The sequence below is a fragment of the Euleptes europaea genome, chromosome 3 (genome assembly GCF_029931775.1).
Source record: "Euleptes europaea isolate rEulEur1 chromosome 3, rEulEur1.hap1, whole genome shotgun sequence".
NCBI lineage: Eukaryota > Metazoa > Chordata > Lepidosauria > Squamata > Sphaerodactylidae > Euleptes > Euleptes europaea.
The window spans coordinates 101,368,425-101,382,776 of record NC_079314.1 but is presented as its reverse complement, the minus strand read 5'-3'; the positions used below and the strand labels follow the sequence as shown (position 1 = coordinate 101,382,776).

The window sequence follows — 14,352 nt, the reverse complement described above, 5'->3', positions numbered from 1 at the left end:
ATTTTGCATCCTCCTTGGGAATTTTGATGGAAAAGTGGTAAGTTGGTATTATATAAAAAATACCATCTTGGACAAAGAGCAGATAACAAAGTTCTAGTTTAACTGGGCAATCCAAAACAGAGTTATATCCTTCTAAACCCCACTGGCTACTTTAGATTGAACTGTAAGAATATGAGCCTTTAACTGACTAGACTGTACTTGCAGTCAAGAAATATAGGCCAGCACCCTCAAGAGTGAGAAACTAAAAGACTGACAGTTGTGAAATCAAAGAGGCACACAACAAGAAGCAACAGCATCCCCCAGTGTTGCCCAAATATTATCAACCTTCCTTTCCAAAGCTCCTTGTTGCTGCTACCTGAGCATGCGGGGATGAAGCCAACAGAAACGAATGTCAGATTATCTGACAGGTATGAATGCTGCCTAGTCCAGTTCAAGAATCAGCTGTTACTGTTCCCCAAGAAAAGGGCCAAATGGATCTCACAGATCTTCCCAACCACAAGCTTACTAACAACTTGCATCTAGGGGAAAGATGATGATGAAGAAGATGAAGAAGAGTTGGTTTTTATATGTTGACTTTCTCTACCACTTAAGGGAGAATCAAACCAGCTTACAATCACCTTCCCTTCCCCTCCCCACAACAGACACCCTGTGAAGTAGGTGGGGCTGAGAGAGCTGTGACTAGCCCAAGGTCACCCAGCTGGCTTCATGTGTAGGAGTGGGGAAACAAATCCAGTTCACCAGATTAGCTTCCACCACTCATGTGGAGAAGTAGGGAATCAAACCCGGTTCTCCAGATCAGAGTCCAACGCTTCAAACCACTGCTCTTAATCACTACACCACACTGGCTCTCAAGATGACTGAAATAATATTGAACAAACCACCCTGACAGCGTGTAGCATCCAAAGATTTACTCGAAGCATATGAATCTGCCCTAAACTGGCCTTGGCTCCTTCCAACTCAGTCATGTCTGCTCTAACAGGCAGGCAGTCAAGGGTCTGAGGCACAGAAAGCCTTCCCCATCAACTGCAACCTGCAATTCCTAAACAGAGATGCCAGGGATTGAATCTGGGACCGCCTTCATGCAATGGATGTGCTCTATCACTGGGCCCCAGGCCTCTCCACAGAACTCTGTGTGTGTGTGTAAAGTGCCATCAAGTCGCAGCCGACTTATGGCGACCCCTTTTTGGGGTTTTCATGGCAAGAGACTAACAGAGGTGGTTTGCCAGTGCCTTCCTCTGCACAGCAACCCTGGTATTCCTTGGTGGTCTCCCATCCAAATACTAACCAGGGCCGACCCTGCTTAGCTTCTGAGATCTGACGAGATCAGGCTAGCCTGGGCCATCCAGGTCAGGGCCCACAGAACTCTAGGAATCATTTTATTACTGTGATGGAAATTCCTGGGCTCATTTGCACTTTATTGGTAACAAAAGATTGTAAAACACTGGTGCCCGGTTACTTCTTGAAAGATTACTTAATTAAAAAAAAGATTTTGCAGTTAGTAGTCATAGATTATTTCTGTTGGCCACTGTAACATCATTTTGGGTCCATTTAATTACCTGCAAATATTTTGGCTTGGATTGTACTCATTTGAAAAAAAATATTTTCTTGCTTTAGAAGAAAAAGAGTTGGTTATTATACCCCTCTACCGAAAGGAGACTCAAAGCGGCTTACAAACGCCTTCCCTTCCCCCACACACACCACAGGCACCTTGTGAGATAGGTGGGGCTGAAAGAGTTCTGAGAGAACTGTGACTGGCCCAAGATCACCCAGCAGGCTTCATGTGGAGGAGTGGGGAATCGAACCTGATTCACCAGATTAGAGTCCCCTGCTCTTAACCACTATACCACGCTGGCTCTTTATATGTTCAAATAAATAAAGATTTGCATAACACACACACACATATGTCTATAAAGTAATATTCTATACAGTCCTTGGGTATTTCATGGGCAATATCACTGGGTTAGTGTTTGCTTTAGACGTATTTCATTTTTTTCCCCTGGCACTGTGACATCTGCTATGCAATTGGTCATCAGGTCCAAATTGTGAATCTTCCAATACGAAAGCGGGCTTTGATGACAAGCTAGAGTACAAGCGCAGAACAAAAAAACTTTCCCTCGGACCACGGAGTGTCCAAGTGCCACCCCCATTTAGCCTCCCTCACGGTGCCAGCTGAATCACGTACCATCAGCTATGTAATTGTACGAGTGTTTCTGTGCCCTTTCTTTCCCACATGGGAAAGCTACAACAGTGATTTGTGTGCGGCAGTACTAATCATCCGGAATACGGCTGGAGTTCCAGATTGTACGCCAAGAACCACGGCAAACAGTTGAATTTTCAAAACGGCAGAATGATGGGTTTTCAGCTGCTGCGGCTCTTTCCATCAGTGCCTTTCGAGCAGCGTGAGCCCCAGAGGTATGTGCTCAAGCAGTCAGCATCAGAAACTGCTGGACAGAATGAAACTTGATGGGCACGAGAAATGCTGAGAACTCTAAAAAGGGCCTCCCCACCAAGCACATTTATCAGCTGACTCCCCAAGCTCACCCTCCACACTAGTTGAGATACTACTAACTGTTGTCCAAATAGTTCCACTCTCTTCCCCGAGTTTCGTCAATAGCTTTAACCTTTCAAGACCAAAATCAACGTCTCTGGAAGTTCCATACACAACACTCCAAAGTATATTTTCGTTTTAAATAACAGGACAATGGGGAAAGATGAGGAGGGCTAACCTCCTCTCTCCCCCCCCCCATGAGTTTTCCTGACCAGAAAGGGCTCCATGGAGCTCCAATTTGCCCCACTGGGACAAACATACAGGCATTCTTTATGCTGTCTGTATGTTTTCCCTGGGGAACAAGGAGAGCTCTGTAGGGAAAAACTGGGGGTTGATAGAATTATACCCTCCCTGCCTCTAGGCTGTGGTCCTACGCAAAATCCTACAAATTATGATTAATAGTAATCATAAAAAGAAAGCTGTGTTTGATAGGTCCTCATCCTTCTAAAATCAGATCTTTGTAGCCTTTCTCTGTCTTCTTCCATTGCTTTACACCCAATTAATTGTTACTGTTTTTAAATTTTATTGTTATTATCTTCTTTAGTGAGTCATGCAAACCCTTAGTTTGAATAATGCTTTTTATAGGGTAGGGTAGGGGGCACTGGGGTTGAGTTTGTGGAACCAAGGGGCGGTGGCCTGAAAAGTTTGGGAACCACTGCTCTAATTCCCTGCCAAACAAGGAGACAAGAGAATCCAGGATAGAGGCTGAACCGGGAGCACCCATCTGACATTCAAGCAACTTTTCTACCACAGCACCAGGTTGAGTCAGAGGGAAGACAACTTTTCATTACCCACCCTTACTCTCATTCCAATTATTTGCAAGTCCTGTGAACCTCGACTTATCCTTCCTGTGTCTGAATGAAAACAGAAGAATTCAGTTCCATATCTCTGACATTTAAAAAATAAATAGCAGCCTCCATTCTACCATCCAAATAATAACACAGTAATATGATTCAGTGAGAGACCTGTCTCCTTTTAAAAAAAAAAAAAAATCCCCCAAAATTAAACGTTCAAAAATACAAAACTCCCCTGGGGCATGTTTGCACTGACAGATTAATGAATTACCTATCTCCTGAAAAAGAAATAAACATGCAGAACTAATTAAATGCGCCTGACTTTTAGAACAATGGGGAGAAGTAAAACAGCAACCACAAAAGAAAAATAACCTTGCTACTGAGATTTCAGCGTGAGAAATTAAGCAGTGATACATTAAAAACGAGGCTTGATTTGATGACATTTTAGACATTCAACACGTAAAGAGATGCCATCACGGGAAGCCAGAGCCATATTTTCCTCTCTATATCAAACCAGTTCCCAAACCAAATTCTTGAGTGACCATGGGAGCAATCCTAGAGTCCACTCAGAAGTTCCATTTTATTCAGAGGGGCTTACTCCCAGAGAAGTGTTCTTAGTTGTGCTTCTCTACAAACAGAACCCAGGGTGTGGCTACGTGATGAAGGAGTAAGATTATGTAAATTGGAGCAGCTTTGATTCGCTTTGGCTGAGGTTGCCAGGGGCACTATTCACTCCTACTGGTGCCCCAAATATATCCCATTACTTTTTCTGACAGAATGGAATGGTTACCCATGACTCATGCGAGGAAAAATAAATTGCTTTCCTTGGGGGCACTGCTGGAGTGAGAACAAAGCTTTCCCTCCACCCTAACAGTGGGCAACCCATTGTTTACTGACAGAGACCCCACAATTAGAGATGGGTAGTTAACTAGAGGCCATCTCCCTCATGAGTCCTTTATCCCCCATGACACCTGCCTGTCCTTATCACTGGCCTTTTGCTAATTTCTGATAACCAAATTGTTCCAAACTGGCTTACAATCACCTTCCCTTCCCCTCCCCACAACAGACAATCTGTGAGGCAGGTGGGGTTGATAGAGCTCTAAAAGAGCTGTGACTAGCCCAAGGTCACCCAGCTGGCTTCATGTGTAGGAGTGGGGAAACAAACCCAGTTCACCAGATTAGCATCCGCCACTCGTGTGGAGGACTGGGGAATCAAACCCGGTTCTCCAGATCAGACTCCACCACTCCACACCACCGCTCTAAACCACTACACCATGCTGGCTCTCTAGGATGTTTAGACGTGGATCCCAAAAAGCACAGCAAGTTTATATGTGCATCCCATTTCAAAAAAATTGAGAACAGCTCTGTGGAATAGCTGTGCTTGCCTAAAGCATGGCCTGCTCTGTCTTAGCACTTAAAAGTGTGGAATGGCTTTCAAAGGGAACCCTCCTAAGAATTAATGTTGTAGCTATGGTTACCATCTCTGGGTTGGCAAATTCCCAGGAATGAAGCCTGGGAAGGGGAGGGTTTCGGGAGGGGAGTGACCTCAACAGGTATAATACCACAGAGTCCATCCTCCAAAGAAGCAATTTTCTCCAGGGATCTGATCTCTGTAGTGTGAAGATCAGTTGTAATTCTGATAGATCTCCAGGTCCCACCAGCAAGTTGGCAACCCTAGTTGTAACTTGTACCATGAAGGGCCAAACTAGAGGCAACATAATTTATGTATAACAGTCTGCTGAAAATTACAAGTGGGGTACCGACAAGGACTAGCCACACATTACTCAGCAGACAGTTACTCAGTTACTCAAACCCTAGCCATAAATTACGTAGAATGTAAACAGAAAAAATCCTGTATCTGATCACTGATTTATAAGAAAATAATGAAAATCCTGAGCTAGCATGGAAAGTCTGATGACTACAGAAAGGAACTTTATGTGGAGGTGGCAATGATGAATAAGGTAATTTTTATGACAGTCAATTGTTAATAAATATCAGCATGCAAACATTCTCTCTCTAGGGTATATAAAATGCATAAATTTAATGCCAGGCCGACCCCAAATCTTCAATATAATATTGGGAAAAGTTACACCTGTTAAGCATATAGAACTCTGCCAACAACTTGCAGCTTTTGCTATTCCTCACTGCCAAGATTATTTCTGTAAAATTACTTTGGCCTAGTATATGTGAAGGTTATCTGCTGGGCTTTATATTGCATAGAAACTCTTCTTCTGCCAGATTTCATTCCAACAAGATTTTGGAAACAACACACATTGCCAAGCCAGAGAAGAACATTTGAATCTCAAAGCAACTAACATCCCATATCCAATTTCCTTCGTGCCCCTTGGGTTTGTGCTTTAATTTATCAGACGTGCTAATTGTCAGTCATAATGCAGCTGCCTGATTAATCTATTCTTTTCAGATCTGAAGATACAGAATATCTTTGACTAACAAATTAGCTAAGGTCTCTTTGCAAAGATTGCCACATATTCCATGCCTTGACCTGACATCTAAAATTAACTGGAATATTGAAAATATTAGAGAAAACAGGTGGAGGTCAAGTTCTGAGAATCAAGTCCAGGAAGAGCCTTACTATGAATCAGCATGAAGCTCTCACTTATGGTATGCTAGCCAATTTCAAGGGAATAGACGGGTACTAGTTTCCTGCTTCTAATACCCATACATTTCCTCCCAAAAGACTGAGTTTTAGTTCACAGTCAGATAGCATCATTCTGGCATTTAGATTCATGCACAAAATATTTCAAGGTCACAGTTGATCTGTCCTGGTTGGTAGTATTAAATGGCTCGAGTTTAGGCTACCTGACAATGAGCCATTAACGTTCTGAAAAAAAGCTTTCCATCACTGTGATAGCAACTGTTTTGATTGAGAATAAAGAATTATCAGGCAGAGGGGCAACATGGGATAGAAGCTGTGTGTGTATAAAGCGCCGTCAAGTCACAGCTGACTTATGTCAACCCAGTGGGGTTTTCAAGGCAAGAGACTAACAGAGGTGGTTTGCCATTGCCTGCCTTTGGTATTCCTTGGTGGTTTCCCATCCAAGTACTAGCCAGGACTGACCCTGCTCAGCTTCTGAGATCTGACGAGATCAGGCTAGCCTGGGCCATCCAGGTCAGGGGGGACAGAAGTTACCACATGATGATTATAATCACATGGAAGAAGCGGCTTACACTCACATGAGTGAAGACACTAGAAGCCATGCCACAGAGGCTTGTTATTTTACTGCCCAAGCAGTTAAAGTGTGCTCTGTCAGGTAGCAAGTTGTGTTCTGAAAAACTAGTAACATCCAAATTGCAGCAGGCTGTCCACAGCCAAGGTAGTGTAGTTGTCTGAGTGTCATGCTAGGACTAGAAACACTTGGGTTCAAATCCCCAGTCAACCACATAGCTCAGGGGGCGACTTTGGACCAATCCCTGTCACAGCCTAAACTACATTATAGAGCGGTTGTCACACTGAGCAAGTCGGAGAAAGATTGGGATTAAAATGCGCTGGATAAATTCTACCAGGCTGAATATTTTTAATTTAAAAACCCCCAATAACTTTAATGCCCCATGACCTCTGCCCATTAAAAATCAAGAAATTGGTTATTCCATTGCCAGGCATGCTAGATCTCAGGATGAAGGATGGCTGAAGAATTAGCACATGCAGGGTAAGAGGGTGGGGAACTAAGGCAAACGGAGGGCATGAAAAAGAAGTGACCAATGTTACTCACATGGTGAAGGAATCGGGGGGAGCTGAGACTCTCCTCAGGTCAGCCGAATGCACTTTAGGGGTACTATAGGCACCAGGAAATGAGCAGCCAGGAGAGGGTCAGCACAACAGCGTAGACAGACAAGGAAAAAGTCCAGACAGAGAGAGAGAGAGGAGGGGGAAAGACATACAACAACATTTAAACAGAAACAAAAAGAAGGCATCACACAAATGCTAAATGGAGATGGAGCCTACGCTCCAGGGCTGAATGCTCATCAACGGAAAAAACTAATGAAAGAGATCAGCATGCACAGCGAAGGAAAATGGTCTCTCGTTCAGTGACATGGTGGTGGAACTCTGATAATAAAGCAGGAAGAGGCCAGTGGCAAAACTGGTATATTAGATGGGCTTCGGAAGTTGCCTGGAAGTTGACCCTAGGGGCAGAACCTGGAAAGTGAGGACTCCACAGAGAAAGAAAGGCTGTAAGTCTTCAAATTAGAACTACAAGCAACTAGCTCCACATTAACAAAGCAGTCTACCACTGCACACTTCCTCTGTCTCCCTTGCAAGCCCATTCAAGCATCTTCCCTGCTTTCTCTACCTGTTTCTTCCACACCTAGCCAGCACGGTGTAATGGCTAATGGTGGGCTGGAGCGATGGACTCTAATTTGGAGGACCAGGTTTGATTCCCCACTGCTCCACATGAGCGGCGTATGCTAATCTGGTGAACAGGGGTTGGTTTCCCCACTCTTCCACATGAAGCCAGCTGGGTGATCTTGGGCTCATCACAGCTCTCTTAGAGCTCTCTCAGCCCCACCTATCTCACAGGGTGTCTGTTGTGGGGAGGGGAAAGGAAAGGAGATTGTAAGCCGGTTTGTTTCTCTTCCTTAAGTAAGAGAAAGTCGGCATATAAAAACCAACTCCTCCTCCTCTTCCTCTTCTTCTTGTCAACTATGTGGATATTTACAGCTAAGCACATAAGGCTACTGGCTGACCATGAATAGTTTCCTGCAAATGGAATGTCCACCAAGGAACAACCTCAAAAATGCACAACCCAGATAGAGTTTAAAAGGATGATGCTCCCATCTTAAAGAAAGCAGCCAATGCTAATTTTAACCATAGCTGCAAAAGGCTGGCCCTGCCAGATGCCCCACCAATACGCAGCTGTGTCCAAAAAGGGTACAGGCCACAGGGAAGCCTCTGAGATCCTTTGGGTCCACTGGGTGCGAGGAGGAGGAGAGCTACAATCACCTTCCCTTTCCCCCACCAGCAGACAGCTTGTGAGGTAGGTGAGGCTGAGAGAGTTCAGAAAGAACTGTGACTAGCCCAAGGTCACCCAGCAGGCTTCATGTGGAGGAGTGAGGAATCAAACTTGATTCACCAGATTAGTGTCTGCCACTCTTAACTACTACACCATGCTGGCTCTAGAATCTTTAGAAAGGCTCAAGTCATTTTTAAAAATCTTTTCAGAACCATTTTGGGGTCCCAGCATTTCATACCTGGCCTCTGAAATGCACTTGACAAGAACACCCCTTGCCATTTCACTGATTGTTCCCTGCTAACCCCAAATTCAGGACCATTACTACTTGCAGTGCCATTGTAATACCCTGCAACGCCAGTATAACACAAAGGATACCCTACAGATGCAGCAACTTAATCCTTTTATGCAAAAAATACTCTTAGAAGTGGACTGGTAATCTCAAAGCAAGAATCACAAAGCATATTAAACGTATGTAAATTATATGAAAAACCAGTAAAAAAAAATTTTTTTAAAGAATCACAAAGCAGCCTTGAAGAAGTATAACGTAGCTTCTAGAAACACTAGAGATCCTTAACATCTTGGAAAGTTATTTTATGTTTTGTTTGGTTTTACATTTGACCTCTCTGTTATGATGCCTTCCTGAGGTGCCCTTTTGGGCTCCCTAGAGCTCCCCATCATCATTTCCCCAAATAAGGTATTTTGAGTCCAAAGTTGAGCCCAGAAAGTGATTTGAAAGTACTTGATGGAAGTTCAGTCTGAAAGCAAGTACGTCTGCCCCAGCTAGTAGCTGGATGGGAGATCTTGGGGTTCTCCAGATGGAATTCCTTGGACAAGCATAACCAGGCTTTTTAATATTACTATTTCATATATTTTATGTTTTTATATTTCAGTTTTAAAACTTCAACTTATTATACAGAAGATCTTTCAATATGAATCGAAAGCAAATTCACATCCGCACAAGGTGGGTTCCAATGTTCCCCACAGCCTACAATACGGAGAATGTTGGTCTTGTGTTCAGAATTGGATCCAGTAGAAAACCGGAGGCTGATTTTATAGTGCTTTTTCTCCTCAAAGTGACATTCAGATTACATATCAGAGCTGGTTCTCCAAGTTGCCAGCGCTGCAGTATTGTCACTACCAAGCCAATTTTCGCCTCTTTCATATATCATCAGTTTTTCTATTAGGGATTCTGGAACTAGCGTTTAGCTGGCGACTCCGTTAATGACGCATGAGGCACGCTGAGCTGTAGTTCGTTTTTCTAAAGCAAAATTGACTCCCCCAGATTCACTTTCAGTAAAACTTTGCCATCACATCTAACAGGCATGACTCAGAAGACAAATGGACGAAAGATAAGAGCCATAAACAAACACAGCATCTCTTGGACCATATCTTGATCTTCTATGCCCCTCCCCCTTATCTGGATATAAACCCTATTGGTAATCCACCCTGGTGCCACTTAACCATCCCCAAGAGCTGTTATCTTCCTTGTTGGTCCTGCATCATTTTTATGTATATACTAGTAAACAGAGTTTGCCTTTTGCAAGAATAGATAGGATACTGGCAAGAAAAGATATACAAATCTCCACATCCTCAACCTAAAGATTTAATAACGTGAAGAGGTTAGGACCTTAGCACAAGTAGTTTCACCGCTCTTCAGCACATGGCCACGTGCTTGGTTGGATCCAGACTAAATTGCCAATTTCCGCCAATCCCCCTCCCACACACACGCCTCCTACTGCAGACCCCCTTCATGTCATTCATCTGAGTCGGCGAGCTGCAGTGAGACGAGAGAGGCAAGAAACATCCATTCTGCCATTGAACTACTTAGGTTTGATCAACCCCATTGTACACAAACCTGATAGCTGTGCATGTGCCAGGATTCCATCTAGGGCCTGCCCAACATAGTAGGTTGCATAGATCAGTAACATTTCAGAGGTTCTAGGCTACTCAGGGAATACCTCGCATGTCTAGACCCTTGAGACACCAGTGGGATCCGAGATGCAGTCACAATTACTGTCAGCAACTGGACCTCTCCCGCTAAAGGGTGCCATGAAGGCAGGGGGACAAAAGCTGGCAAAGAGCAAGAAACTGCTCCACACAAAATGGAAGCGTCTCAGAGAAGTTTGGGAGCCATTTTGTGTGCATACCATAGGCAGGAAGGTGGTTGGCAGCTATGCTGTTTCCCATGGTCCAAGGTATGACTGGCTGGACAATGTGGTCAGCTAATCTCCATTGCCTCATCCTAAAATGATTTAATTAGAACTCCAAGCCAACTATTAACTACCTCAACTGCACCCATGCTGGACAATCAATCAGTATTCATGAGACTAGCCCGGGCATTCTTTTGCATCCTGACAACTCCTGTCTTCTTCTTTCGGACCCCGGAAAGCAATCAATTCTTTGTCTCTGGCAGGTTTCCACTGCCAGCTACCTCATACTGCCTCTGGACTCATTTTGGGGTATAAATACTAGTTCTTTGGCCATTCATGGTGTTTGTGTGTCCTGGATCTGAGCTTTTGTGTGGGTTCATATCTTTTTCGCTCCTGGAAATACTGGCCATTTCCTTACTGAGCCACTGCTTTCCCTGGATCACTTCTCTTCTGGAATGGTAAATATTGCCTATCCCTAAAGCTATCCATCCAATTTTCCACCCTTCTTTTCTTCGCTCTTGGGTGAATTGTGAGTGTTTGCCCATTGGTTCAAAGATGTATTCTTTATGATTTGATTCTTTAATAAAAACTGCTTTAATCGAACAACTGCCCGTTCATTTAAGAGTTTTCCCCGGGATTAATCCTGGTATACATAGATTACAGATCCCACTTACCCACCTCTCACTAAGCCTTGTCTCCTCAGCTAATTCCCCCAATTAAAAGTGGAGACTGCCTAATTTGGGTAACATTACTGTTCCTGTCTTTGCCCATTTGCAAGCCCTTTTCCTTTGCAGCAAATTCATTTATTTTATTGTATTGCATTTCTACCCCACTCTCATGGAGGAAGTAGTTATATTTTTTATGAAAGGTTATAAAAATATGAAATTATTATCCTATCTTTCCTCCAAAGTGGGTGTCCTACCTGTCCCCGCTTGCTTTTCACAGCCTTTTGGAGCATGTTAGACTAAGGAACAATAGCCACCTGCAGTACTTAGAATATCCATGTGCCAAATTTCTGCTTTCTCTGGGTTTGATCCCATCAAAAAAATTTGCATACCAAAGAAGGGCAATCCCCCCTCCCACTGCGGCAGCCTTCAACCTCCCTCATCACGTTGCCCCGGGAATCCCTTGGGGTCCCCTATCCCCCAGTAGCAGCATTTCATGGGGCATTTTGGGCTGCTTCAGAATGGATGGAATTTATATGGGATTGAATCCTATGTCTTTTGGAACTGCCTTCATAAATTATATCCCCCCCCCAATCCATATGTAAGTCAGTGAGGTCAAGAGTTGTCACACAGAAGCCCCTGCAAAGAGCAAACGCAGCTCCCTGCAAGTGGGTGCTGCCCATTTTTTGCAAAGGGATGCTTTGTTCAGGATCTTCTTTGAAGTCCCCAATTCTGGAACAACAAAGCTTCTCTATCACCTGGAAGACTCTTGCAACAGGTTTAATATATATAAAAACAGCAGAAAGTTTGCAGGTTCACTGTACACACACACATACAAACAAACACTCTCTCTCTCACACACACACATATATATGTAATGTGGACATGGTTTGCCAATTTTAACATATCCTGCAAATATTATTCCACATTTTTAAAAGTTCGAATATATTTGCTTTAGCCATGTTTGAATGCCTTTTGCATTAATATCCTATCAAGATTTTGGCAGATGGACTTAAGAGGAATGTTTGCAGAAGTAAAACATTTTAAGCAAATATTGGAGATGACAGAAAATTATTTTCAAATTCATATGAGTTATGGACACTGACTATCGTGACTTTCATCTCACATCCTGTGCCACAGAGATACACCACAGTCTGGTCCATTAATCATTTAAGCAGCAATGCTTGGATTTAGTTATGGACTGAATTGACTCATATCAAAACATTTGGTTTTTTACTGATTTGGGATTAGTCCCTTGATGCAGTCAGCACATAAGAAGCAAGTACCCATATTAAAAGGTATCTCCACAGCCCTCTAGCCAATATTATTGGCTAGCGTGGTGTAGTAGTTAAGAGGGTTGGTTTGGAGTGGTGGACTCTAATCTGGAGAACTGGGTTGGTTTCCCCACTCCTACACATGAAGCCAGCTGGGTGACCTTGGGCTAGTCACAGCTCTCTTGGAGCTCTCTCGGCCCCACCTACCTCACGGGGTGTCTGTTGTGGGGAAGGGAAGGAAGGTGATAGTAAGCTGGTTTGATTCTTCTTTAAGAGAAAGTCAGCCTAAAAAAACTAACTCCTACTCCTCCTTTTTCTTCAACTGGACAAGCCAAATGCCCCTCTACAATCGGGACACTTGTTTATTCAGGATAGATTAAACTATTTGCCCCACTTAAGGAGGACCACATCCGGATGCCAGTCTCCTATTTGAATATTGTATAATACACAAACTTCACTAGGAAATCCAAAGGCAAGGTATTATCTGTACATTGGTTGCAAGCATGGTCCAACCACTGGGAGGACTGTCAGCTAGCCTAGAGAAGGAGTTCCTGAAGACTAAGCTTAGAACAAAGCTCCTTCTCTGCTTTGCAAAAGAAGCTCATGGCAACAGTTGGCCAGACCTGAAGGGCAAATGGAACCACATACTGGCTAAGGAAAGCCTGGGTGTTTACCAGTCCTCCTGACCCTGTACCTGCTATCACAGCCATGGAAAACACTTTCATTTGAATGAGGGCGGCCAATAATAAACCCTACTTTGAAATGGCCCCACCCACTTTCCGAGAAATTCAGAGGAAGTAGTGGTGGGCACTACATTGGGAGACCCTGAAGCAGATATTAAGAGTGAAGACCGGAGTGCGTAGAAGAAGGGTGAGCAGATATATCTATACAGATATAAAGGAGGCAGGCAATCATGGGAGAACTCACTGAGATGACCAGAATCCTCTCCTGTTTCAGCACAGCATGGTGAATATTGAAGAGATTGGTAAGATACTCTAAACCTAGGTTTCCAACTGAAGCCTTATTTTCCTCTCATCCTCCCTCCTAGTTGTTTGGTGATTTCATAGAAGAGGTTTGAGAAGAGGCAAGGGAGATAGTTTTGGAAACCTGCAGCAAGGGGGTATTCCAACAGTGCATTCCTAAGGACAGTTACTCCAGTCTAAACCCACTGAAATGAATGGGCTTAGACTGGAGTAACTCTCCTTAGGAATTCACTGCACGAATAGCAATAGTCTTTCTTTCTCCAGGACACACACAGACACATTCTGCAGGAAGTTATCTGCATGGGCTATGTAGTGGCCTTTAGTTTTTGGACATAAAATATATATTAAAAAACTATTGAATAGATGAACAGTGACTGCAGCTATGTCGTGGTACAGGCGAGGAGCGAGGGCTGTAAGCGTAGTCTGGGGAACAGTCCAAGGTCATTCACAGTGAAGGCAGAGTCCGAGATATCAATACAGGCAAGGGAAGTCCAAAGCGTTAGTCAGAGCCAGTCCAAGAAGTCAGGATACCAGGAATCCAATGGATAGCAGGGAAACAAGGCAGGTACTCAAGGAGGTTGGTGACAAGTTGCTTGCACAACAGCCAAGCCTAACTGATGGCTTAAATCCCTTCCCCTGCTGCTGTAGCAGCCAGCTGATGCTGATGAGGCTGAGTTCACAGGTGGTGCTTCAGCCCTGCTCTTCCTCATCACTGCTACTGGGGAGGTTCCTCTGTAAAGCCTTCAGCCTAGCACTTTGCCATCTCTGCTGCATTGCCAGACGGACCTGTTTTCTCCTCTGCTCCAGTGGCCCTGGCGAGGCCTCTGGAGACTTCATGTTGCAAGGTGTCAGGTCCAACTGGAGTCCTTGAGCTGGCTGGCTGCAGACATGGTGAGTCATCCCCTGACCTTCGCTGATCCTCCACTCCGGCAGGCTGTAGGCCCTGTGGTTGTTCCTGTGGGACTTCT

General features: G+C 44.1%; 1 protein-coding gene across 1 annotated transcript in view; it reads right to left on the bottom strand.

Moving 5' to 3' along the window:
* Positions 1-14,352, bottom strand: part of DGKI (diacylglycerol kinase iota) — a 292,329-nt gene that overhangs the window by 86,079 nt on the left and 191,898 nt on the right. The window contains exon 21 of the mRNA XM_056846063.1: positions 7,074-7,136. Coding sequence (XP_056702041.1) covers positions 7,074-7,136 — 63 coding nt within the window. The remainder of the gene's footprint in view (positions 1-7,073; positions 7,137-14,352) is intronic.